Here is a 27,201-nt window from a genome sequence, read left to right as displayed (position 1 = left end):
AGACAGCTGCATCACCATCGCGCGGGCCCTAATCCTATCCAAATTGGATTACTGCAACGGACTTTACCTGGGCACTAGTAACCATAACATTAACAAACTCCATATCTTGTATGTAAGACGCTCCATCAATTGGCTAGCTATCAAAGACAGAATTAAATATAAGTCACTAAACCTGACATACAAGTGTATCAATAACAAGGCACCCACTTACTTTTCTGAGAGGTTCATCAAACATACCTCAGAAAGGCCCATTAGAAAGGCACAGTCCAACAGCATCAGAGTCCCCAACTTCAAACTTAAAAAAACAGGAGGATCTAGATTTGGAACTCTATTCCAGACTCCTTTAGAGCTCTACCTTCCCTCCCTGTCTTCAAGACCAATTTTAAACTCTGGTTGCACTCCAGTGACCTTTGATGCCCACACCAGTGCCTGTATATATGTACACTGTATATTACCTGTATACTCAACTCACGGTAATTATCTTTCTATATTGTCTTACACTGTACTGTACTATTTTTCTTTGCCTATGTACCTGTAACATATATTTATGTTGCTTACTCATGAGCATGTAATTACCCTTTACAATGCCTTGTACTGTACTGTACTTTTATTTTACCCATGTACCTGTAACCTAAACTATTGCAAGCACCTAGAAGCCTGACGGCCCGGCGCGCTATACAAATAAATGAACAATACAACAATGAATATCTTCTTTTTCATCTTCCTTTGCTTCTCTTGGATGGTTTTTCTTTTTTGCCTGTCTTCAGCTTTACTGTTTGTTGTGACAGGGTTAGTGGCATGACCCTGTCAAGGGTCGCTTGGTACCCTTCTTAGCCTTGGGTGGGATGCCTGCCTGGTTGGAAACCAGAACCAGTTCTACCCCAGAGGGAAAAGGTGGCAGTTGGGAGGGCCCCAGTTCCTGTCCCCTATTTAAGTACTGATATGCATTTGGGCAGTACCACTGTTGATCACGTTATACCTCTTTCTGGCCAGTCTCTTGCTTATTTTGGAGAACACCATTTATCGTCCGTCCTGGTGGATCATCCACGACAAGGCAGCCAGCTACACCCTTCAGCGAGATGTTCCCCTCAGTTTATCCACACTAGGGGGTGCGGAGGTGTCAGAGAGAGAGAGAGAGAGAGAGAGAGAGAGAGAGAGAAAATACCATGGTATCACATACCAGCAAGCAAATGAGCGGAGCCTCGGATCGCTATGCACTGCCACATAATCCGCCTGCAGACTCTCGTACTTGCAGAGCGGCTGTGTAGCATCTCCCTGACATGAACTTGAATGTTTTGTAAAGCAAACCGTGTGCGTACTTGTGCTTTAGCCGCAGAGCAGCTCCATGAAACCAATTTCAACATTATTCAGCATGCGTCATCGTTGCCACAAGCCGCCGGCTTGCAATGTTAAAAGGACAGGACTTTGCCCCCATTTGATGTATTCACAAGCCTGTAACACCTCCTGCATAAGTTAAGAGCAGGCAAGTGTGGTCACGGAGCCAGCAGCGGAGGACCAATGGGAGAAGGAGGGGAAGGAGAATTATTACTATGGTATTTATTTAGCGCGGACCTTGCTTCAGAAAGCAACGCAGCGTGTTTCACATCATAGGGGGAAGGACACAGTGAAGTGGGCACAGGATAAGTCCAGGGGCAGCAAACAGTAAGATGTGGGTTGTTGAGGTCAGAGGAGGAGGAGGAGGAGTTGGCTGATCAAGAGACAAAGAGGAAGGACCGTGGAAGTAAGTGTGGAGGTGATTTGCAGAAAACGGTGTTGTATATGTCGGTGGGGGAAAGTGGCACTGTGTTGCCATTGCGCATATAAGGTGTGTAAGTGAGTGGTTGTGGGAGAGTAGGGAATGAGGGGTGGCTGAGGGAGTGAAAGGAGGGTGACTTAGGTGACTTAGGTGACTGAAGTGGTCAGGTGTAGAAGTGGTAGTATGAGGGAGTAGTTGAGGTGTTGAGAGGGGCAGTAGCAGCATAGATTTATATTCTCTTTTCGCATTAACCACTCCCTTTCTACTTCTTATGCTGGAACTATCTTTCCAATTCTTGGCTCTTCTCTCACTTTTGCTTATTTTTTATTTTTCTCTTTTCTCTTAAAACTCATCTTCTCTTGAGTTATAATCATTAAGCTTGTTACTACATGTTGATTTCTTTTATCTGCTCACATGCTTTCTTTTGACGTGCTTTGTAAGTTAGTTACAACTCTTGGGCGTAAGTGATTTATAAATCCAAATAAGTAAATAAAATAAAAGGTCATCCTTGATTGCTGAAGTTTGGCAAAACGTCTTATTGGATCATTATTTTATAGGTTTTCATGCTCAAGCATATACCTAGAATGTAATAGCCTCCTGAGATATTAGTCAGCAAGTTCATCTCCCTACCTGGTGTCGAATTCTTGAAGTAAAAGCCTCCCTCCTTTATTGCAGTCATTGGTACCTCTGCCCACACCATCAAATGTTTAAATGGCAACCCTGATTGTAATTTGTATGTGTTTTCTTTCTTTCAGCATTGCCCTTTCTCGGTCGAGCTTGAACAAAGATTTCCGTGACCACGCAGAACAGCAGCATATAGCAGCACAGCAAAAAGCTGCACTACAGGTAAGTCCTTGGTTCTCAGAAACAAATACTAACGTTTGTAAAGCTACTATAATGGGTAAACCATTTACAGATAAAGGTTATAAAATAAAACCATAGCATAACTGCTGATGTTAAGTTGCATTTTCATGCTCAGACTATACAAATGTTTATGTATTTTATTTATTTATTGGACATTTGTATGGAGCCAATACACAAGTGTTTCTAGGCACCACAAGACAAATTGGGGAAGGGGAACATGGGAAGAACAAAAAACCAGTTATATTGGCCTTGTGACAATCCTACCGTGCAAGTGCAAGAACAAGGTGGTATGTTTGCGGGGGAGGCGGGTTGGAGGGAGAAGTGCAGGAGAAGGGTGCCCAATTGGTGAGGTGGCAGGCAGGTGCTGGGGGGGGTTCCATGAAGCCAAAGGTCGGGGGGCTGAGGGTAAGTTCTTAAGTGCGGAGGATAGAGTGGACCAGGTTATGGCTAGTCTGGGGCAGGGAGCCCGAGGGTAGTGCTGGCAAGGGATGCCGGGTGGACTGGTAGGGGGTGGTCGGGCCCCTGTATAACTCTGCAGGGACCTGTCCCGAGTCACAGTGGCAGAGGTAACATTTGCATGGTAGGGGGAGAGGGAAGGAAGAGGAGAAAAGGAAAGTCTTGAGAAGTTTCCAGAACTTAAGAAGATCCGGCTCCAGTCTCAGGGGAGCAGCAAGGCCGTTCCAGAGGGAGGAACCAGCTGAGAAAAGGGATCTACCACCCACTCTCTGCTTGGAAAAACGTTTGACCTGCAGAGAGTTTGAGCCAGAGGACTGAAGGACTCTGGCAGGGAGGTATTTAGGGAAGGAAAGCTGGATGTAGAGAGGTCCCAGGCCCCAGACAGCCTTGTGGATGATTGATCCTAAGAGTCTTGAATTTGATCCTTGCGGTCACCGGGAGCCAGTAGGGAGTTTCAGGACTGGAGAGATGCAGTTCCTTGGGCTTGAGGTCAAGTACCCTCACAGTCCCATTCTGTATTAGTTGAAGGGAGAAAAAGGAGGAAATAGGCAGATTGGGAAAGAGGCTGTTGCAGTAGTCCAGCCTAGAGAGTCCTGGGGATGTTGAGCTTCTGGGGGAAGGTGAGGAAAGGAAGAATGCCCCTGAGGAGGTGAAGCTGGAAGTTGGACTTCTTGGCCAGGTCTGTGATGTGTGGCGAGAAAGAGTGAGAGGAGTCAAAGGTGACCCCAAGGTTTTTTGCCACACATGTGGGTGAAGGAAGGGAACCCAAACAGGCTGGCCAGAGAGTGTGTGGGGGGGTGGGGAGTTACAAGCAGGCATCCCAATGAGAAGGATCTCTGTTTTACTGGCATTAAGGCATCGATCATTGGTAGAGCACCATGCCTGAATAGCAGTCAGGTATGAAAGAGGAAGAGGAAGAGGCGGAGTGGGAGGAGGTAGGGGATGGCAGCTTGAAGGAGAGTTGTGTGTCTGCGTAACGTTGGAAATGAGGGGAAAAGGTGGAGATCAAGGGTGCCTTAGGAGCCAGGTAGATGTTGAAGAGCCATGGGGATAGGATGGAGCCCTGAGCAACATCGCAGGTAGAGAGTAAGGTCGAGGAGAGAAAATTACTCATTTGCACTTGAGAGGGTCTGTTTGAAAGGAAGGAGGTCAGCCACGCCAGTGCCCGGTCTGTGATGCCTATGGTATCACAGAGACAGTTTATGAGGATGAAGTGGTTGACTGTGTCAAAGGCAGAAAAAAGATTGAGGAGGATCAGAACAGAGGGTGTGTTTGAGCCCAGGTTAGAGAGCAGGTCTTTACAAGTGTTCAGGAGAGCAGTTTCCGTGCCTCTGGATATTGGTGTGGAAGGTCAGTTGGGAGATGACCAGCTTCTCCATGTGTTTGCCCAAAAAAGGATTGATGGGGTAATAGTTAGCCGGGCAGGAAGGGTCTGCAGATGGCTTTCTTCAGAGAGGGTGCACAAGAGTTCTTAAGGGGTTGTGGGAAGGAGCCAGTGGTGAAGGAATGGTTGCAGAGGTCAGCCAAGCCTGGGGTGACAGGTGATGTTGTCCTTAATGGTTCTGGAGGTGCAGGGAGCACCTATTTAGAGGAGACTTTCATAGAGCGGACATCTCTAGAGATCTCGTCTGGTGAAATGGGAGAGAAGGAGGAGAGTATGGGGAGGAGGGCCAAGGGAGGCTAGAGCAGGGGGGGAGGTTTGGGGAGCAGAAGACCGAGAGGACAGGATGTCCTGAGTTTTGGAGGAGAAGTGGGAGGCCAGTGCAGAAGGCCTGGGAGGGGAGAAGGGACTGCAGTAGGATTTGCAAGTTCCCTGAAGGTTTGTAGAAGTTCAGCCATGTTATTCGTGGCTCCAGAGATGCAGGCTTGGACATGAGCCCTCTTCTTGGAGCAGATAGTGAGACAATATTGCCTTTGGAGTAGGCGGCAGCCCAGTTTGTCAGATGATGAGCTGGATGCCTGCCACTTCCCCTCTGCAGCTTTGCACTTCCGATTCAAAGCTGCCAGGTCTAAGTCCTACCAAGACTTGCATTTGGAGGCAGGCTTCATGCAGATCCTCATGACTGGGACAAGGATGTCCTGGGTGTTGGAGATAGAGGGATGGAGGTTAGTAAGAACAGAGTCAGAAGGAGAGTCAAAAGAAGGGGGGCGAGGAGGGATGAAGTAAGTAGCAAATGCAGAGACTGACACGCGCCTCATAGGTCGAATGACGAGAAGGAGACTGGCAGTACAGGTGTAGGCATCGTCAGGGGACAGGGGAGATCAAGGTGAGAGTGGTCCGACCAGGAGAGAGAGGTAGTAAGAGGGTTGGAGAGAGGGATGTCTGTTGAGATGCGAGCATCCAAGGTGTGTCTGGCAGAGTGGGTTGGGCCAGAGGGAAGGATAGTGAGGGAAAGAGAGTAGCAGAGGTCGCGAAAGGGTACAGTAGCAACATCAGGGGTGTCGAGATGGATGTTAAGTCTCCAAGGAAGATACGTTTGGGGTGAGGAGGTAAGAAGAGAGGAGGACAGGTCCACCCATTCTGAAAGGAAGAGAGAGGTCGGCCCAGTAGGCATGTAGATGGTAGCAAGAGAGAAGGTAGGCGAGACAGAAAGCCTGCAGACTAGGCTTTCAAAGGATGAGTAGGTTTGAGTGGGAATGATGGAGGCAGGGACCCACTCAGGGACTATCAGAGCCACTGCACCACCAGGTCGGAGGGCCTGGGATTGGACAGGATCTTGTAGCCCTCAGGTAGACGATTGTCAAAATCTGTGACAGAGCTGGCCTTTCACCACGTCTCAGTGAGAGCAAGGACATCAAGGTCTTCAATGAGATGACAGATGTATGAGGAGTGTTCTCCAGCATGGGGTCTGGCATGGATTCACATGCTCATGAATATTCCCCGTCGTCAGGCTGGGAATCCTCGGTAAAGAAAAAATCAGTATCAGTTTCGTTTCGTTTCTGATCTGTCTTTCTCAGTAGTAACCAATCACTGGTCTCTGGGTCATACTGCCCCCAGCCAATGACTGCCCTCTCCCTAAACCCCGCCTCTCGCAGTCATCTTCAGATTTTTACTGCACGTTCAAGTGTTGGGAGTCCTTGTGTTTAGCTCTCAACCTTTTGCTGTGTTTTCGCGCTTTTTCAAAGAGAATTTCTCATTTTTCGGTGAAATAGAGCCTCAAGCTCCACCGTCTCTATATCCGATTAACGGGTATCCGTGTCAGATTTTTTTCTACGCTCCTCAAGGGTGAAGATTTCGTTGAGTTACGCTTCTTGGGGGATTCCAGAAGTTTCTGCGGCCTACCCGAACATGGCCCAGGAGAAAGGAAGCTCAACGCCCGGAAAGCTGTTCAGGGTTTGCCCTGGATGCCAGCTACAGAATGTGTTCAATGAGGACGAGCATTCGAAATGTCTCTACTGCCTTCATGAGGACAAAACGCACGTGGAGAAGGAATGTGCGTTTTGCAGGAACATGCCGGAACGGACCATCAGGGACCGACACCATCGTCTCTCCAACTGGCTGGAAGGAAGGAGTCCGTCAGGTAAGAAGAAGAAGTCCGAGCGGTCTTCTAAGTCCTGAGAGGGCACCCCGGCGACAGGGGCCCAACAGAAGGCAAAGCACAGCGAGTCCGGGAGCGCCGAACGGTCGGGCTCTTCGGCTGCCAGGCAGGGCGCACCTTCCCCGGCACCATCAACCACGAGCCAACGCTCTGGTTCGGGGAAGAGGAAATCCGAGATCCCGGGTAACCTTCTGGAGAAGCTCCGGTCGATCTCGAAGGCTTCGGCCGAAGGGGCGCGAGACGGTGACCCTCCCAAGGTGAAGGCCTCAAGCACGCCTAAGGCGGTGAAGGCCTTGATTCACCCGGCCGAGGCCTCTATCGAGGGAGTCGCGGCGGCCCTGGCGCAGCCTGTGTAGGCTACACCAGTGGAGGCAACCTCAGGGCCCAGAGTCTCCCTGCCTCTGCGGAGGGAAGCCTCTTTCAGACCCATCGAAAAGACCCCCGTGAAAACCCCGGCGGAAAAAGAGGGGGGGGAGCGGTGGCCATTGTGGACACGGACACAGCATCCGAGGAGGAGCTGGTAGAAGTCTTAGAGGGCCTCAACGAGAGCGTCGAAGAGGCCTGTCCCAACGCGAGGGATCCCGACGAGGTTGGCGACGAGAGTGACGGCGGCACCGGCGAGGGTCCTAGTCACCAGTCGCGGCCGTCGGTTCCGGAGCTGCAGGACAACTCGGCGGCCATTTTGTTGGCAATACAATCCTTATGTTCGGAGATAAGGACGAGATTGCCCTTACCACCGACAGAGGATCCGGAACCAGAGCCAGGCCCGGCGGGAAGCCCCCCGAACAAGAGAAGACTGATCCATCCAGCCCCGCCTTCTCACCCCTCGCGGCCTGCTCGGCCTTTACCCACGTCCCCCGTCCCTGGTGATGACACGGGAACGGACACAGCCATGACGGGTACCGACGACGGCGGTGACAACGGGACGGAGCTCCCATCGCCAGCCCGGGCCTCCCCGTCCGGCGAGATCGGATCTTTCCATGCAATGATCGCCAGGGCATCCAAGCTTTTTCAACTCTGCCCCAAAGAGAAGAAGAAGGAAGGTTTCCTTTACCAACGGCGCGAAGCCAAGAGGAAGGCAGTCCTCGCTGTGCCTCTGCTGGATGACATCTGGGACGAGGGTCTCACCCTTCTCAAGAACCTGTCTAAGACGCCTGCCAAGAGGGATCGGTACGAGAAGAAGTACTGGGTCCCCGACGGGGCCCCTTTGTGCCCTAGGGCACAACCGACCCCTGACTCGGTTGTCTCAGCGGCGGCCAAGAAGAAAGCGGGGGGCATCGGCCTCAACGTCAACTTCCCCGCCTGACGGCGAAGGGAAGAAGCTGGACACAATGGGACGACGAGTTATCTCGTCGGCGGCAACAACGATTAAGGCGGTCAACGCCCTTGCGATCGTGGCCCGCTACGACAGGGAGTTATGGTACAAGATCTCCCCCCTGTTGGACTTCCTACCGGATGACAAGAGGGCCGAGGCCCTGGAGATCTTGCAAGAAGGTGAAGTGGCGTCGGACCATGCCATTACGGTGGCAACAGACATTGCCGACACCGGTTTCCGCCAGCTAGGCAACGGCGTTTGCCTTAGACGACGAGGTTGGCTCAAGGCGACGGATTTCCTCCAGGATGTACAAGCCAAGGTGTTGGACATGCGGTTCGACGGGAACAACCTGTTTGGGAAAACGGTGGATGAGTCCCTCCAAGCCATCAAGGCGGACACGGAGACAGCTAGGGCACTAGGTATTCTCCGACAACGAAGGCCTTCCTTTCGTAGCACCGCCTCCAAGGGATTCGGCGGTGGCTCCTCTACGTACCGCCAAGCGGCCCGCTCCTCGTCACAGGAAGCCTATAGAGGACGAGGCTAGTCGTGTGGGCCCCGCCGTCGTCGCCAGGGCGGCCAAGGCGGCAAGGCATCCTCCAAGCAAGATTGAACCGACAGCGGTGTCGGGCCCCCACCGAAGCACTCTGGTGGGAGGGCGGCTGGCGAAGTTCATCAGCGTGTGGGAGTCCATCTCCACCGACCGTTGGGTGCTGGACGCCCTGGCCCAGGAGCACGCCCTCGAATTTCTGAAGAAGTGCCCCCGCATTCCACCCGTGGTCAGGAAAGAAAATCACGTCCCTCAACTGCTATTGGAAGTAAGGGCGTTGCTCAAAAAAGGTGCCATCAAGCTCGTCCCGAAGAGGCTCCGGGGCTCCGGAGTATACTCAAGGTACTTCCTAGTGAAAAAGAAGACTGGAGGATGGCGCCCCATCCTGGACCTGCGACGACTGAACAAGTACATCAAGGCACAGAAGTTCCGGATTGGTCACCCTCCAGCACGTGCTGGGACAGCTGGAGGAGGGCGATTTCCTGTCATCGTTGGATTTGGAGGATGCGTACTTCCACATCCCCATTCTGAAAGGACACCGAAAGTTCCTCAGGTTCGTGGTCCAAGGACGGCACTACCAGTTCATGGCCCTCCCGTTCGGATTGAAGTCGGCAATCGGGGTGTTCACCAGGTGCCTCGCACCGGTGGCTGCACGGCTGTGCCTGCAGGGGATCCACGTCTACCCCTACCTGGACGACTGGCTCATCCGAGCAAGGACAAGGGAGCTCGCTGTGGATCACACAGCAAAGACCATCCAGTTGCTCACGGACCTGGGATTCTCCATCAACTTTCCCAAATCCCACCTGGTCCTGTCGCAAGTCGCACTGTTTCTGGGAGCCAAGCTCGACACAGTGGCGCGTCTGGCCTCACCGTCGGAGGAAAGGATGAAGGCCATCCTGGGCAAGGTGCAGCGGCTGCTGGCCACAGACGTGGCCAGGGTGAGGTCCATCAAGTCCCTCCTCGGGATAATGTCCTCCTGCATGTATCTCGTGTGCATGTGAACGCTTCGGATGTGCCCTCTGCAAGAGTTCCTCGACTCCCGCTAGATCCAAGCAGCGGGCAGCTTCGAGGACAGGATCCCGCTCGACGATACCTTCCGAAGAGCGATCCGGTGGTGGGGCACCCGCGCTCATCTGACGGCAGGCACAGACTTTCAGACCCCATCCCACCAGAAAACGGTGACGACGGATGCCTCCCTGGAAGGGTGGGGAGCACACACCGGAGAACTACAACGCGAGAGGCCTTTGGCTCCCGGAGGAGAAGACGCTCCACATCAACATCCTGGAGCTCCGTGCAGTGTTCTGGGCCCTCAGGTCCTTTCTCCCGTCCCTCAAGGGCAAGGTGGTGAGAATCTTCACCGACAACACCACCACAATGTTCTACATCCGGAAGCTGGGAGGAACCAGATCCCCAGCCCTCTCCAAGGAAGCCCAGGATCTGTGGCATTGGGCTGTCGCCCAAGGGATGTTTCTGGTGCCCTTCCATCTGGCAGGGATAAAGAACACCATTGCTGACTCACTCAGCAGGGAGCTGCGCTGGTGCCACGAGTGGGAACTACGTCAGGATCAAGTGGATCGACTCTTCCGACGATGGGGAAAACCACAGATCGGCCTGTTTGCGACGGCGACGAACTCCAAGTGTCAGAGGTTCGGCAGCAGGTTTCCCCAGCCGAGGAGCATGGGCGATGCTTTCTCGTTCCCCTGGAATGGCTTGTTCCTATATGCGTTCCCTCCTTTGCCGTTGCTGCTCCGACTCGTCAACCAGCTCAAGAGGTCCCGGTGCAGGATGATCCTGGTCGCACCGGCATGGCCGAGGCAGATCTGGTTCCCGGACCTTCTGGACTTGTCAGCGTCCCCACCAGTCAAGCTGCCGACGGACGCGGATCTTCTCTCCAGAGAAGGAGGCGCCATACTTCATCACGACCCGGAGTCGCTGAACTTGCAGGCCTGGCTCCTGCAGCACTAGAGTTTGGAGGGTACGATATCCCGGCTGACTGCAGAGAGGTCCTTGCAAAAGCCAGGGCTTCCTCAATTCTCAAGTGCTACGGACATAAGTGGAAGAGGTTCTCTGTCTGGTGCCGTGCACAGCAGATTAACCCTCAACGGATTACGGTCCCTCAAGTGCTGCCGTACCTACTGTCGCTGGCCAAGGCTGGACTGGCTCACACCTCCATCAAGATACATCTGGCTGCGATCTCCCGATACACCAGAACCACAGGAAGTGCGTCCTTGTGGTCCCATCGCCTGGTGAAGGAATTTATGAAGGGACTATTCCGATCATTCCCGCCGGTGAAGGCCCCTGCCCCGGCGTGGGAACTCAACGTGGTGCTGACCAGGCTCATGGGGGCGCCATTCGAGCCCCTGCATTCGGCACCGTTGAAATTCCTGTCGTGGAAGACTGCGTTTCTTGAGGCCATCACCTCCGCACGGCGAGTGGGAGAGATCCAGGCCCTATCCTGCAAGCCTCCATACTTGACTTTTCATGACACGAGGGTGGTGCTGAGGACGCACCCCTCTTTTATGAGCAAGGTGCCATCGGACTTCCACCTCCAGCTTTTTTTCCTTTGCAGATGGGGAGCAGGTGCAAGTGGATCTAGGTCACATGGCCTAAGCCCCGCCCACCTTCCTGCCTGCTGCTCTTTTTCACCACTTAGCAAGCCCCGCCCACCTGGTGCCTTCCTTCACCATCACTGTCTTGTGGCCAATGCTGGATTTGACTTTTATGGACTTCATTCATTCACTGTGCGTCATTCTTTCTCAACTCTCATGCTGGATTTCCTTTGCATCTTGTAATCATGGTGGCCCTGAATCATGCTGATCCCATCTTCATCTTGTATCCTGGCTTGCAACATTGTGTTACTACTGACTTCTGCAATTGTATTCGCTCTCCACTCTAGCTTCTACACTCTTTTTGACTGCTTACTCTCTTTTCTCTCCTCCTTTCCCTTCTCCCTTTTCCTATCTCCTCCCCTTACTTTCTTCTATGCACTTACTCTATGAGAATTGTCCCTGGACCTAATATGATAGCAACCTCTTCTGTTTCCTCCATCCTCCCATTACTGTTTTTTCCTCCCCATCGCCCCTTCAGCACTATCTGAAATGTCGTCAGGCCTAGTATGATAGTCGCTTGTTTTGTTCCTCCCTTCCCTTTCGGCACCCCACTCCCTCACCTTTTGTTTTTCTCTGGCTCTACCAGAAATGTCGTCAGGCCTAGTACGGTAGTCGCCTGTCTGTTTCCATTTCCTTCCCACTCTCCCCCTCCCTTCCTTATCTATGTCTTAGCGCTTGCACTATCTGAAATGTCGTCAGGGCGAATACGATAGTTAATTTCACATCCTTACTGTTCATGGCCTGTAAGACTGTGGTTGTATTTTCTCTTGTTCCCTTCTTTGCCTTGAAGCGCTTTGAAACACATTGTGTATAGGCGCTATATAAATAAACAATCGTATATCATATCACCTCAACGAGCCCTTGGTGTTACCTGTTTTCTTCCCGTCGCCTTCGTCACTGGCCGAGAGGACTTTGCACTCGCTGGATGTGGCTAGAGCGCTCTCTTCACAAAGAGTTTTCAGAAGACATCACAGCTTTTTGTGAACTTTGGACCTGTGAACCAAGGGAAGGCTCTCTCGAAGGCTTCCATTTCCAGATGGCTCTCCGGCTCCATCACGCACTGTCATCGGTTGGCAAACCGACCGTTGCCTGGCCGTACGAGAGCCCATTTGACCAGAGCTATCGCTGCTACCACGGCGTTCTTGTCTGGTGTGCCCCTGCTGGCCATCTGCAGGGCTGCTACGTGGAGGTCGACGCAAACCTTCACGAGATTCTACTGCGTCGACCAGGATTCCAGGGAGGAGTCCATGGTCGGCCAAGCGGTGCTGTGCAACCTGTTCGCCTAAGGTGAGCCTGGTGAGGAGGTAAGAACTGCTTAATGTTGAGTTTTGATGTAATGCTTAATGTTGAGCCTTTTTTCCACCTCCCGTTGGTTGTGCATGTGTGTACTGCTATGTATTCTTATATTCATGAGCATGTGAATCCATACCAGACCCCATGCTGGAGAAGGAACAAGTTACTTACCTGTAACTGTTGTTCTTCAGCATGGGTCTAACATGGATTCACATGCGAACCCTCCCTCCTACCCCTCTACGGCGCTTCACTTGGTCATACTGCCACTTTGCGTGCTACCAAATCTGAAGATGGCTGCCAGAGGCGGGGCTTAGGGAGAGGGCAGTATGACCCAGAGACCAGTGATTGGTTACTACTGAGAAAGACAGATCAGAAACGAAACTGATACTGGTTTTTTCTTTACCGAGGATTCCCAGCCTGACGACGGGGAATATTCATGAGCATGTGAATCCATGCCAGACCCATGCTGGAGGACAACAGTTACAGGTAAGTAACTTGTTCCTTTGATAGCAGAGCGAAAATTGAGGGTAGCTAAGTGAAGCAGGTTGCCCCCTTTAAATGATTTGCGAGGGGGCACAGGGGTGGGGGCCCACCTCAGGGGTCCTTGTGGGGGTTACTGGTGATGCTTGATGGAGGGGTAATCGGAGAGGGGGAGAAGTTGAAGAGAGTTGGAAGGCGCCTGTCAAGAAGGAGGAGGTTGGGCTATGAGCCCTGGGCCATGATGGTGCCATTGTGATAGATATTAATGATGCACTTGGAGATGTGAAGTGAGCCTAGAACACTTCCCATCTGGTGCCACCAGTAATGGGTGAGGAAGAGAAAGGGGACTCTATAAATCAGAAGAAGGAACAGCAAAGGGAATGTCAGTGATAGTCTGTCTGGAGGAAGCATTGATGTAGGTGGCTGCAATGGGCAGACCATGGATGGAGCTCAGGAGTGCCTTTTTAAATGTCTTCTTTGCAGACTTTGTAAGAGAAGGGGAATAGGTGATGGAGAAACAATTAGAAAAGATAGGGGAGACGGTGAGCAACACAGGGGCAGAGACAGAGAGGGGGGGAAATAGGAGGATCACATGGGAGAGGGATAGAGGCACTATGCAACACTAGAAACAACAGACAATCGCAATTGGCACCCTAGAATGTCCAGGTGTCGAAGACCATTAATACATTTGAAAAGCACACCTAAATTTCCAATTTGCCACAGAGCACTAAAAAGCAGTACAAAATGGAGGATGCAGTTGGAAAAGCACATCTAAATTCGAATTTACCAGAGAGCACTAAAAAGCAGTAGAAAAGGAGGATGCACAGTGGAAAAGCGCACCTAAATGTGTATTCGTCAGAAAGCACTAAAACGCAGTACAAAATGGAGGATGCACAGTTGAAAAAGCACACCTAAATTCGAGTTTGCCAGAGAGCACTAAAAAGCAGTACAAAAGGAGGGTGCACAGTTGGATGCACACCTGAGAATCAAAATGGAATTTTGTATTTTTGAAGCAGGGTGATTAAGATAACAGTACCAAACAGCAGAGAGCATTAGTAGGTGGCACAATGTGATGCATATTACAAATGATGCAGGGATTGGAGGTTATAGTTAGGCAGGTGGTAGAGGAGCAGGAAGCAAGCAGAAGCATTCAGAGTGTCAAAGGGAGGAGTGTGGTCCAAGCCAATGCGAATCAAGTTGTTTAACAGAGCAAGATTTTGATCATGGGCAAAGTCGTGCAGTGGTCTCGGTACCTGTGTTTTCATTTTGGGAATGATTGTCAAGAGGCAGAGGGTCAGGGAGTAGCTGCGGGTCAGGAGGTTCCCTCCAGCGCCGGACAGTATCCACAACTGATGAGACTCTGTCAAAGGAAACTTTAAGATGCTGTTTGCAGGAAATCGTGACCACCTCACTTTTTCTCCGATAGAATTTGTGGGTCAAGTGTATTGAGTACCGTGATTGTTTGCCAAACAAGCAGAATGATACATTTCTGTACCATTGTGTAAGTCATGCGTACCACTGTTTCATGTACCGATTACCCAAAACAGCAACTACTAACCTAAAAATAGATTATTTTCTTAGTGACAGATTAGACCTCTTTTTAAAAACATAAACTGCTATCAATTGCAGTTTCATCTTTTTGGAATTTGGCTAAATTTGTTCATTTGCGATGGTATAGTTTATAGATGTTGATTAATCTAGGTCGATGAGCTGCAGCTGCACTTAAAGGCTGTGCATTTTTATTGTGTTTTTTTCTTTTATCCATTTTTTTTGTAAATCCTCTCCCATTAATGAAAGGTAGAAAAAAATCAACCCTTCTCTTACCACTACATCAAGGATTGCGTGTTATGCAGGCTGAGGGATCAGAAGAAGAGTGAAACCTTATTCCAGACCATGAGGCTCGGAGGATGGTGGGAGTGGGGCTTCATGGATGGCTAATCGGCAAGGAGACGGATTTGGAGCAATCTGCTAAGGCATGTCAATGTAGTATATATTCTGTGGCAACTGATAAAGGTTTTTGGAACTACCCTTGCATCCCAACTGCAAGCTAGTACAGCCCTCCAAATCCTGCAATTCACTTTTCAAGATCAATAATGCAAATGCCAGTGAGTTGGCAGCTTTTAAAGGGGCAAAAAGTAGGGAGGTATTTAAACAGCCAAATTACCAGCAGTTCCCAGTGGACTCTTTGCTGATCTAGCACTCTCGTTCTTTCCTGTCGGCACTCTTTCTCTTTCTCTCTCTCGGGGAGGAGTTGCATAGTCTGTTGTCCAGTAGCTAGTGCCATTACAGCCATTGGTGACAGCAGCGCAACCAGAGAAAAAAACACATCTTGAAGGGGGTGGGGCGTGGCAGGTGTTGCATCTTGGTTCAGTACATATAAAAAAGAAGCAATTACAAAAAGGAACATATTTAATTGTACCAACACTATAAAGTCTTTCAAAAATGGTATTAATTTCTAATGAACAATACATTTCATTAGTGTTAAAAAAAATGAAAGAAATAGGAAATTAAATGATTTGTATAAATGCTGTAGTCATAATTGGAACATTACACATTTCTTACTGAGCAAAGCACATTATGAAAACCTAGAATGAACATGTACATTATTTTCTGGCAGATGGATGTCATTCCGAGATGTATAGTCTGGTGCACTCCTATTGCATTCTTTCAAAAATAACCCTCTGTGAAAAGGCATAGTGACAAAAGGATCCAATGGGGCTCCTGGCTGCTTTGCAAAAATATAAAGAACATTTTGGGAACATAAGAATGACCTAAGTTATATTAAAAATCTCTGTGGTAATAGGGATGTATGCTTCAATCAGGAAGCACACAAAAGGCAGAGTGCTTGGTGCTCAATTTAATTTTTCTCCACACTCACCCCAGCATTAAAATGTTAGTAAATATGAACTTGTATACTCATTCACAAACTAGTTTGTATTTGAGGTTAACATGTCTGCAACATCTGTCACTCCATTAGCGTCCTATGGACTGACATGCTTCTCGTTTCCTGGGAATTTTAGAAACTGGGTTTCTGTGTGAACATGCCTAACCTCCAATGCACAGACATCATATGTATTTCTTAGGCTTGTGAATCTGCTTACAGTCACATGCTATGCATAGGCTGGCATTGAGTGGTTGTTGTGGAGTGTTACATCTTGTGTGTTCGAAAGGGGCTATCCTTTAACAATATGCCTGGTCTATGTACAGTGTCCTATTGACAATTTGAGGGAATTTGTCCCTTCTCCCTAAGGGGAACCTACCAACCGGGAGAGGCCAGGGAGGTGAGCCTGCTCCGCAACACCATCCCTAGGGGTTGAGGCATGTGGGACCTCATCGGGGGAGACTCCTCCTTTAGGGACAAGGATTCCATTCCTGAGAGAAAAACCCCCTGATAGCCTCAAAATGATGGCTTATATGGACTTCTACAATATACCAAACTGTTATTGAACTCATGAAGATAACGTGAAGTTATATTATGCACGACAAAAAGATGGAAGATCTCCCTTTATATTCAAGTCTCCAGTGGACTCCAACACGGAGGCTGGAAGGGGATGCAAGACTAACCAGTGAGAGAGAGGAGGCCTAGAGCCGAGAGAGAGCAAAGACCTGAGACATGCAGGGAAACCTCCCTTTGTGTAACGAATTAGAAGTAGGTGGGGCTCTAGGAGAACACAGAGCTGACGTGCGATAGAGCCACTCCAGTACAGAAACGCTGTGCAACTGGCGTGTGAGAGTGGAAGAAAGCCAATCAGGTAGAGGAGAAAGAGTGGTGGTGCCCTGACCATGTAATCTAAGTGGTGGACCGTTTGCCCGTGCAACAGCGCTAAAACCATCCAGGCCAGTAAGCAGCTCACAGTCCGAGTCACAATCCCAGTGATGTCCCAAAGATGAGAGCAGCTGGAAGGAGATACCATGGAGAGCAAGCTGCAGCGCAGCAATGAGAAGGAAAGAGAATCCAAGGGCCTGCAGATACTGCAACGTTGCCCCGGAACTCAGAAGGTAAAACGGGGAATGAGAATGCCAGCAAACCAAGCTGGACTCATAAGTTACGCAAAACACATCCCAGTACCTAATGGGAACACTTTTGAAAATAATCCAGTGAAGCAGAACTGTTTGAATGAGATTAGAAGCAATACTTAAACCATACAGTGGGAAAGAAATACACTTGGAGGCTTATCACTTTGGGGGGAAAAGGAAGGCCCACCCATATCCTGAAGGTAAGAAAGAGAGCACAAGAAAGAGAGACATTTGTGGAGAACCAAACCTATGAAGCCAGGAAGGCCGAACTCGTATATGAAACTGCAACCTGGGAATGGGGGCATTGTAATTGAAACTTAAACTAATATACAAAACAAGAGAAGAATGCAACGGAGGTTCATGAACCCTAGTATACGGAGAAAGAGGGCCTAAATAGACGAGGAAGAATAAGGACCAGGGAAGTCTCACCCCTTAAATGACCTGCAAAATTTGATGCAGTGGATGACAAGAGACTATTTGCATATGATCTACTAAAATGATCAAGAGGAGTGAGAAGAAACTTTTAACAAAACACGAGCACTAGGAGAAGGGAGTCATTCTCCTTGCCTTAGTTATAATAGTGGTATGATTAGATTGCGACAGAGGACAGATTTGTTTTTGGATGTTCCTCCCGACTGATGAGCAGCTTAACTAGAAAAATGGGCATGGAACACCCCATAGTTATAGGGAGAGATGGGCCTTATATTACTTTAAATAAACTTCACAGTAAGAATATGCCTTTACTGCATCTGTGTCCTTCTGATCCTCCAGATCCTTCATGCTTTGATGTCCTCAGATTGTTTTTTTCTGCCATTGGGTTGATCACAAAAACACACAGAGTTTAGTCATATATATTGCTCAACTCTAAGCGTTATGAAAAAGTTCACAGTACACAGGACAGTTGACGGTGAGGACGTATCAGCGACTCCACGCTTCTATGCCGAAAGGTTCATAGTAGAGAAAGTGGGTGGTACAAATTTAAACATCACGCTCTAGGTGGCTTAGAATACCTCCATGTCTCCAATTTCTTAAAATGACTAGATCATTGATTTTCTTCTATCCCAATGGAGAATATTCAGTTTAAATTCTATCCCTCCTGCGACACAAATGGCACCTGGGATGACATGCCAGTCAGTCAGTCATTATACTTTGTCGGTATAAACCTTCAGTTAGCTAAAAAAAACAAATATTTATAAAATTTGGACAAGCAATAAAAAACAATGCACTGTGATGGCCTACTAAACACTCAGTAGTAAAAATTAAATAAACATTACAAGAAAAAAGAAAATAAGAGGAGAGCTATGCTCGCAGCCTTGAAAAATAAAACTCCAAAGATCAGATTAAAAATGGTTAATTCAATGCATTCTTACATAGCAGCCACGCCCTATAACATTAACAAGCAGTTTCAAATGTCACATGAGTGATCAAACATTGTGTTATAAATACCATAGCAGAATTTAAAGTATGAATCCCAACATCCCTTAAAATCCGTTTTAAATCTGCACGCCTTAGTTTCAGAGTCTTTTCACATGCTAAGAAAAAGTGCAACACTGTTTCACTGGCTGTCCCACACATTGGGCAAATATCAGACACAACATTGCTCCAAGATTGTGTAAAAGAAGCAACTGGAAAAATACCCCATCTTAAACCTGTATAAAAGGATCTTTGATACTGAGGTGAAATTACATTTAAGTATTGCTTGGAACCAGGCTTGCTGTTAAGAGGGAGATGGCACGACCCAGTCTACACTTGGTGGCCTCTGCCAAAAGTTGATCCTGGGCTGTCAGCTTGGCTTTTTTTTAAACTTTTCTCAAGGCTGTGTGACTACTGCCCCAGGCATTTTCCCACAGCTCTCTTGCGCCCAAAGCATATAACGTGTTCTTAATATGAGCAAACCATTTAAGACTTTTACCTGACAACACATCCCTACACTTTCCCAGGCCCGGTTGATGCCAAATTCTTATCCAGAATAGAGCCGAACGAAATGTAACCTGAGCACCTATAGAGATGGTGTCACACTAGAGAGATGTGGATGCTGAAGGAGCATTCCTGGAAAACAACAATAGTTGCTTTAAGAATGTGTTTTCTTTGATAGTCAGCTGTCCAACCTTTGCATGCCCCCAAAGCTCTGACCCATGCAGGACAGTTGGTAAAACCTGCATGCTGTGTAGGTCAAGAGCCGGGGACACAGCATCACTCCCATGACCAAAAAATTAAGACTTTTTAGCCCCACTTAACTTTTCCAGGTTAATCGCAGCCTTATCAATCTGTGCCACCCAGCCAGGATACTCCTGGAACCTTACTCCATGGTAATCAAAATGATCAATTTATGATTTGAAAAGTGGGAACTAAACCCCATCGACTTGGTTTTTCCCACGTGCAAATTAAGTCGTAACTCGTTACATTTGGCCAGGAAAACTGATAAGGATTTCTCTAGACCCTGCGGAGTAGTTGATATCAAAACCGCGTCATCCGCATAGAATAGGACCGGATATTTACCCATCTAAAAATACCACATAGAGATTCATTTTCCTAAAACTGTGTACTTTTGGATTAACAGAGAGTATTAAACACTGATCCAGCGTACCTCTATTCTTATTCAACCCGGCCTGAAGATCACTAATTATATTGTTTTTGTCCACCCAATCCCAGCGATGATTCAACATGATCTTTCCAAATAACTTACCAGCACCATCTAAAAGAGAGATTGGTCGGTAATTTGAAGGATTGACCCTGCCTCCTTTTTTATAAATCGGAACAATCACTGTTTTTCCCCAAGGGTCGGGGCTGTGCCCAAGGCAAGGATAGCTTTAAAAACTTTGAACAAAACATGAGCTCATACAGAGACCTCATTTTAAAACAGATCTATTGGCATTAGATCTGGACCAGCAGCCTTACCACTTTTTAAAGTAACCAAAGCAACTTCAACCTCTTTCACAGTGATATACAAAGGGTCAAAACCAGACACAGCTGGTAAAACGCACAGAATTTGAAGAGGGGAGGTATCACAATACAAACCTGAGGAATGCAGCCTTCAGGATTCACAACTAATGCAACATAGAAGGTAATGATCTGTTTTGACGTCCCTACCAGAGACCATTTCATTCAGAAAAGGGAATTATTCCCTGATTTCAGAGCATTATACAGTGCCCCCATCTCTTGGCAGTGAACTTTTTTTTTCAGTGATATCAAGCACTTATAATTGGCTCTAAGGGGACATAGCTTGATCCTGTCCACCCTTAGGCTACAGTTAACACATTCTCCTATTTCCTTTTTCTCTGAACGGCAAGTGCTATCGTACCAATCAGCCTGACCTATTCTTCCCTTCTTTATTGGTTTGACAGGGGCAGTTACAAATGGAAGGATTTTAGCCTTCATCATTTCAAACTCAGCCAACATGCACTGAGCGGGAAACCGTTGTCTCCCTCGGCTCCACAAGGAAGAAAAATGTCAGGCCTGTCAATGATTCAAGCCCTTGACACTTAGAGCGGAGAACAAAACACTGGGCGGCATATGGGATGCAGACGTAAAAATTCACAGGACGTGTCAACCGCTACAGCAGTCGACTTACAATGCCGAAGAAATTGGCGTCTGCTTCGAAACAGAGGAGCATTTTTCAGAGGAAACATTGGTTTCCCTGCAGTCAGTCCTATGCTCCGTACAGTAGACTTGAGTCTCGCTATTGAGATCACACTTGGTGACACAATTGCTGTCCATGTAAAAATTAAACAAAGGAAAGATGAGGTACATCCAAAGTCGAGCGCAGGTGGTTTGACTCGCATAAAATCAAAAATGGATGTCACCTATTCAAAAACATCTTTGACCAGTCAACACCGAAACATAAGTGATACACCCAGGCCAAGTTGGCACCAGAACACACTTCACACAATGTGAAGTGGTCCGAGTTGGCATGTTGAAGATTTCGACTTTGAGTAAAACCACCACTGAAAAGACACACAAATACTATGCATCATTGCAAACAGTAGGGATGTCTGAAAGGGAGGGCAATCTTACAGATTCCATGCATAAAAAAAGCTTATGTTGACACATCTGATTCAGAGGAGGAACAAGAAGGAAAGGTTCCCCACACTTCCTCTGAAAGTAGGTGGACCAAAAACGGTTCCAAACTACTAAGAAAATATAAATTAAAGAGAAACCAGAATATTTCTGTACAAAGTGTTCCTACTAAAAAAATAAAGTTCAAGAACTCCAGCGTGGGGAAGACTTCATAGATCTGCAGGATCACTTTGAGGAAGATGTAATTCTAGATTACGATTCAGATATTGAACCAAAGCACTACCCTCTGCCTTCCCCAGGTAAAGCCACCATAACATCTTCTCCTACTGTTGATCAGTGTTTGTATGAAGAGCTATGAAGGGGGGCAGCTTATACATTTTGGCATTGAGACCAGGGAATCGGAACAGGACACTGATTTTATTGAGGATATTCTGAAGGGGAAAAAACCTGTAGCACATGTTGCGGCAAGGAATGAAGGAGACTGACCAAGTGGTGCTATGTTTTTGGTCATAGACCTTTATTTAACGTAAAAGCTAACTTATCTGTCCTTAACTGTGTGATGCTGGAAATGCATCTGAGGGACAGGGCCTCTGAATCCTTGTCCTTTTACTGCTTTTTACCGTGTGTTCTGTTATGTTTTCTGCCCCGGAGTCCATGTGGGACTCCCGGCAGTGCAGCTCTCTCTTTTGGTTTGGTGAACAGACCCATGGGATACCCTTATGGCACCCATGGGTAGGGGTACAACCCTGTGCCCCTAGTGTATGTTTTTGGGCACCTGGGGGTGGCCCCAGAGCAGGGTATGGGCTGGTGGCAGCTCCGTGCTGAAATTGACAGGTGCTCCGGGTGTCCTCCATTTTGGGATACCCAGGCCCTGCCATTGGGATCTGTTGATTCCTGATAGGAAACAAGATGGCCCCTGTGGCCTCTTGCTTTCTATTGCCTGTTATCTTGTTTTCCCAAAGTCCTGGGAAGCCCTGTCTCTGTCCCTTCCCCCTGACTGGCTGTTGGGTGGAAGTTCCATATATGGTGTTGTTGTGAAGGCCCAGCTAGACTGACTGGAGCCTTCCCAGTGACTTATGTTGTGGGTACCTCCTGTGGGTGGGACCTGGGTGAATGGAGTGTGTGACCAATATACACTCCTTGTTGTGGTTGTCTGGTTTCTGGCATGAGAGACAAAGACTGAGACAGCCCTACCCGAAACTGGCCTGAATGCAGTGTGTAGTGTTGAATGGCTGGGTACTTGTCCCAATCCACATTCCCTGTTGTGAGTGTCTGGAAGGGAGGAGTGTGGCCTGAATGCACTGTGTGCCTGATTGGCTGACTGACTGCATGAATGCCCTTCTGTATGATTGGCTGCTGAGTGTGTACCCGCAGTGTGGATGAGAGGCAGGATAGTATATCTGGGGTCCTCTCACCACTGGTAATGAGTTCAGAAGCAGCCAGGTGTTCAGGAACGTTCAGGAACGTTCAGAAGCATCCTGGAGTGGAGTCTCCACTCTAAGAGTAACTGGAATTGCTGATCCTCGACGTCCAGCTGGAAGAAGAAGACTTGCTGTGGCATTTGCTTCGACCGATCCGAAGGCTGACGAGATCGTCGAGGGCTGACCCGAGAGAGGACCTGGTAAGGCGCCCTCTTCCCGTGCTCCGAGGGACCATCGAGCACCGCTCCATCTTCGCCGAAGCGCCCTGGAAGACAGACCCTCGAAAGGCTGTCGACCCGAGACGGGACCGCCGAGGAGATCGAAGTGAAGCACCCGGACATCGACGCCGTCGAAGTCCATTGCCGTCGACCAGGGTTCGCAGGTTTGTGTAACCGCTGGAGGCCCGTCGAAGTTGTGTTGCCCAGCCGTGGGAACCACTTGACGCCGTGCCACCGACGACTGGAGCCGTCCGCTCCTTTGCCTAAGAACATTCAATCGAAGGACTCTCTCGACCGCATCGTCGACCGCTTATCCTGCCGGAGAAAGTCGAGGACGACCAACGCGCCGAGGAGAAACCTGCCGGTGGGTTTCCCACCACCCGAAGATCACAAAGACTCGAACGACTCGACGCCCTTGCTGGGCCTCCGTCTCCACAATCTTTGCGGTCCAGAACTATTGTCACCGAGGTGCCCCGCACGCCTCTGCCTTGCAGGACGCCGACGCTCCGACGCCGACGAGCACCGCTCGGACGAAGCTGCCGCCTCATCGACGCCGTTCTACCTCGTTTGTCGAAGGACGTTCGACGCCCCGTGCCTCCCGCTTGAAAGGGAAGGCATTCAAGAAGGGCCGTCGATTCCCCGTCGCCGAACGGCGAGTTCCTCGACGTTTGTCGACGCCTCTTCAAGGAACTCGACTCCACCAGGTACATTGGGGGGTTAAAAACATTATAGGAGGGAATAAGACTTGCAGAGTAATATATGGACTGGACGTGCGCTATATCTTGTTTTACAGGTTGCCCAGGTGGGGGGATCTCCACACAGAACTGTGCCTAGTGGTAGGGGCCAGTATTCTGCCTATTGCTCAACCATCTTATTTTCTCTCCTCTCTCTATTGCTGGTTTCACTCTATTGGTCTGTGTGACATTGTTACAGTATTGTTCATGCACTTTAATGAGATCTAATACAAAGGGTGGTACCACTTTAGAATTGTATATATTTGCCATTGTTGATTTTTCCGGAGTACAAAGGGAGTTATCATGATAAGTGTACATAACCTTGAATATTGATTATATAAAGACTGTGTTCTAACCAATACAGAGTGTGGATATTCCTTTGTGGGGGCTTGGGGACTACACTGTACTTAAGAACCAGCCTGCATCACCTCCTGAGAAGCTAGGCCTTGATTGCTCGACCATTGCTACCGTAATAGAGAATCTTGGCTGGGGTCTCCTGTGCCTCTCCTCCACCATATAGGGAGCAGAAGTACAGACACCCCCCCACCGGTCGTTGAGGCCCTTCTCTCACAAACTGTAATGCTATTTCCCTACTGTGAGACAGGCATAGTATCAAGGGATGACACAGAAAACGAATGTAACCGTTTTGAAACCATTATTAAAATATCAAGATGGGTGTAATGCCTAACTTGCCCTACAGCTATGTTGGGAATAGCCCTTCCTAAAGATACTGCGGAAAAGTCTAAGTCCAACTCAAAAGTCTGTCTATGTCAAAACCTATGCTTGCCCCCTCACATCTAATATAGTAATATATTGTGGGGATGTTCTAACTTAAATAGTGTTCAACATAAAGTCTGGAGCAGTCTCTAGCCTCTTTCACGAGTTCAGGATACAGGTCCAACCACAAAGTTCAAAAAGGAGTTTAGGGTTCCCTTCCCGAAGCAACAAATACTAATTCTCAAAACAACAATGTTCAGCTTTTTCGTATTTCAAATTTGCTTCACACTTCTTTGTTGGGGCGTCCTGACCTAGGGGCAGTTAACAGACCGCACGGCCTACCAGTTGCCCGTATCCAGCTTTCTACCACTTTGGCAAATTACAGGGTTTCACCAGTTCTTAGATCAATGGTTTGCCTTTCTTGATACTTCTTTGGTTCTCCTTTCTATACTGTACTTGCTATACTTTCATTTGCAGCTTTGTTTTGCCTGATTGGCATTTTGCTCACAGTTCGCGGTCTGCCCTCAATATACTCATTCATCGCTTTCACTATTTCACAATGTCCTTCATTAGTCAGAGACTTTTGCACACGTATCGCTTAAACGTGACCACTCTGACAAAATGTTTCTGCAAAATCCAGTTCAAGTATTGCATTTGTGGTAATTAATTCTGTTACTTCACTCGGAGGCTTTCGAGAACGTGCTGACGGCAGGCGACTACTCCGGTACAGTGTAATTCCTTCACTTTCATACGTGCACCGGGTTTCCTTGCATTCTCTTGAAATTCACCTGCTGCAACATACTTTTCTTCAGTTTCCTCAGTAAGATGCTTTCTAGGATTTGAGGTCAGTCTCTCGCCGCATGCCACTCAGGCACCCCTGGATGGTTACTGCCATTCAGGGGAACAAGCAGTTCTTGGCCACAGCAAACGGACCAATGCCTTCCACAGTACCCTTCTACCGCCTTCTCAGGCTCCTTGGAGACACAGCTCCCCCGCCACACAATGACAGCTTTTCTCACTCTGGCATCCTTCAGCGTCCCGTTCTCTGGCTTTCTCATGGGCTGAGGTGACTCTCCTGCTGCTCTCTCCTCGCACAGGCTTCTCGCTCTCTTTTTGCTGTTTGTGGACTCCTCCTTTTATACACCTAGGAGTCTCTCAGGTTGCAGGTGTGAAGTCGCAGACTCAATTGCTTGACCCCAATAAATCCAATTATAGGACATGGATAAAAAGATTGTTCCATGTGCATGTGCTGATACTTGCAAAGCAGATAATGTGACAGTATTGATGAACATGGGTGAGTTAAATTGTCAAAGTTTATTCCATGATCATTAGTAAACAAAAACTATGCCACGGTCATTGGTAAACTGTAACTATGCCGACGCGTGTTTCGACCTCCTCGGTCTTTGTCAAGGCAAAATATGAAATCCACTTGTCAAATGTATCTTTGCCAAAATGTAGGGAGAAAAGTCCTGCTCTTGCTACTATTAGGATGCAGACGTCTTGTGAAACCATGGCCCTAATACAGCTAAATGCGAATGTCTGGATTAAAAAAGTGCGGTTTCCCTCATTGACAAAGTAGGTGGGTGGTATCATCAGTCATTTTGGGTCTGACGAGCTCCTGACGTTTTAACTCACCCATGTTGATCAATACTGTCACATTATCTGCTTTGCAAGTATCAGCGCATGCACATGGAACAATCATGTTCTGTTTTCTTACTCTAGGCAGAGGTAGCCTAGAGTTCCATAGTCCGCAGCTGATCACATTTTCGACATACCATCTCCTCATTCGCTATTTCTAGCCACAGCGCCCTCGTACCTGGTTTCCCCAAACTTACTTACCCAATTATAGGACATGCCTGACCTTCAGCTCTATAGCCTTCAGGATCCCACTTCTTCGCCTCAGTACTTTAGTGGTGTCTCCTATAGGTAATCTTCATTACTTGTGGGGTAAGTTTCTTCTTCTTAGTACTTGGTCTGACTTCAAAGGGAAAACTAGGATCTGAACAACAATATCCTACGAAGACTGAGGGAGGGTTGGATAAGTTCATGTCAGGAAAGCGGGGATACCGTGTCTCGCCTGCAGGTACCCTCTCTCCAATCCCCAAGGAGCATCCACCCAGGTGATCCTCCCTCGCTAGTCCACCCCTAAGATCGGGATCCAAAAGTGATGGTGCTTTCCTAGCCACTTGAACAGAAGATCCCTGGGGAGTAGATGTGAGGGTACCTTCAGGTTTCTCACAATACCTAATCTAAAGAAACTCTGGTGCTCCTCAGGAAGTCAGTGAAGGTGCAAATAAAAAGGCACTGTCCTAGTCCAAAAGCTCCTATGCTCCTACTTTATTATTGTTTATTGTAGTGACAGAGTTCTCATTGCATTAAACAATAATAAAGTTCTGGTTCTGACCATGATCCAGGAGAATGACTCCCTTCTCCTGGATGCAAAGTGTCCCAAAGACGATAAGTCTTCTCAACCTAAAAGTTTGATTAAAGTTCCAAGCTTTCATAACAACAACCACCAAAACAGTTCTACAGGATCCTCGTGGGGCTAGGAGAATGACTCCCTTCTCCTAGCTGGTTCCCCAATGTCCTTTATAGACTTTAACAAAACTTGTAATTCCTTCAAGGAAGTTTCAACACATTTTGTTTTCTTTATGCTCTATCCTGTCACTACTGGGACGAAGAAGATGCTCCCAGAGTCCTTCTCGGCTCTCCAGCAATGCATTCTTGTGGAACTGCCCAAGGAATTTTGCTTCGTCTACTTCTTCATGATTTACAGTCTCAAGTCTTCCTGGCCTTGTACTTGTTCCCTTTATCTCTCTCTCCACTGTCTTCCTCTTTCTTCCACAAGGACGACAGGGGATTGACTCTTGACTGATCCGGTGTTGACCGAAGACAAAAAACTAATCCCCATGGGTGCTAGTTTTCCTTACTCTTCTGGGGTTTCCCACGGTAATGCGGGAACCTCTCTTGAAGAGCATGTTCCTTTGACATTTCATATCAGGGAACTTCCAAAGGGCGTTGGTCTCTGATTAAGGGGGGTCCTTGGCTCACTTCATCAGGATTAGTTGCCGTCAAGTCATCCCGCTTTATTGGTGTGGGGGCGGAAGTGTTCCTTGAGGAACGACTTGCCTACCCCACCACGATTCTCTACGGTTTTGGGTTGAGCGCTTCTGCAATGGAGAGAGCTCCTGGGAAGTCATTCACTTTTGAAAATGTCT

At 48.4% G+C, this 27,201-nt stretch overlaps 1 protein-coding gene across 1 annotated transcript in view; it reads left to right on the top strand.

The window, feature by feature from the left end:
- The window catches only part of INIP (INTS3 and NABP interacting protein), a 363,842-nt gene that overhangs the window by 317,867 nt on the left and 18,774 nt on the right, over positions 1 to 27,201 (top strand). The window contains exon 3 of the mRNA XM_069630641.1: positions 2,512 to 2,602. Within this exon, the coding sequence (XP_069486742.1) occupies positions 2,512 to 2,602 (91 nt within the window). The remainder of the gene's footprint in view (positions 1 to 2,511; positions 2,603 to 27,201) is intronic.

Source organism: Ambystoma mexicanum, chromosome 6q (genome assembly GCF_040938575.1).
Source record: "Ambystoma mexicanum isolate Mex_15411 chromosome 6q, UKY_AmexF1_1, whole genome shotgun sequence".
Classification (NCBI taxonomy): domain Eukaryota; kingdom Metazoa; phylum Chordata; class Amphibia; order Caudata; family Ambystomatidae; genus Ambystoma; species Ambystoma mexicanum.
Note: the sequence above shows the minus strand (reverse complement) of the source record. Positions and strands in the feature narration are given on the sequence as shown.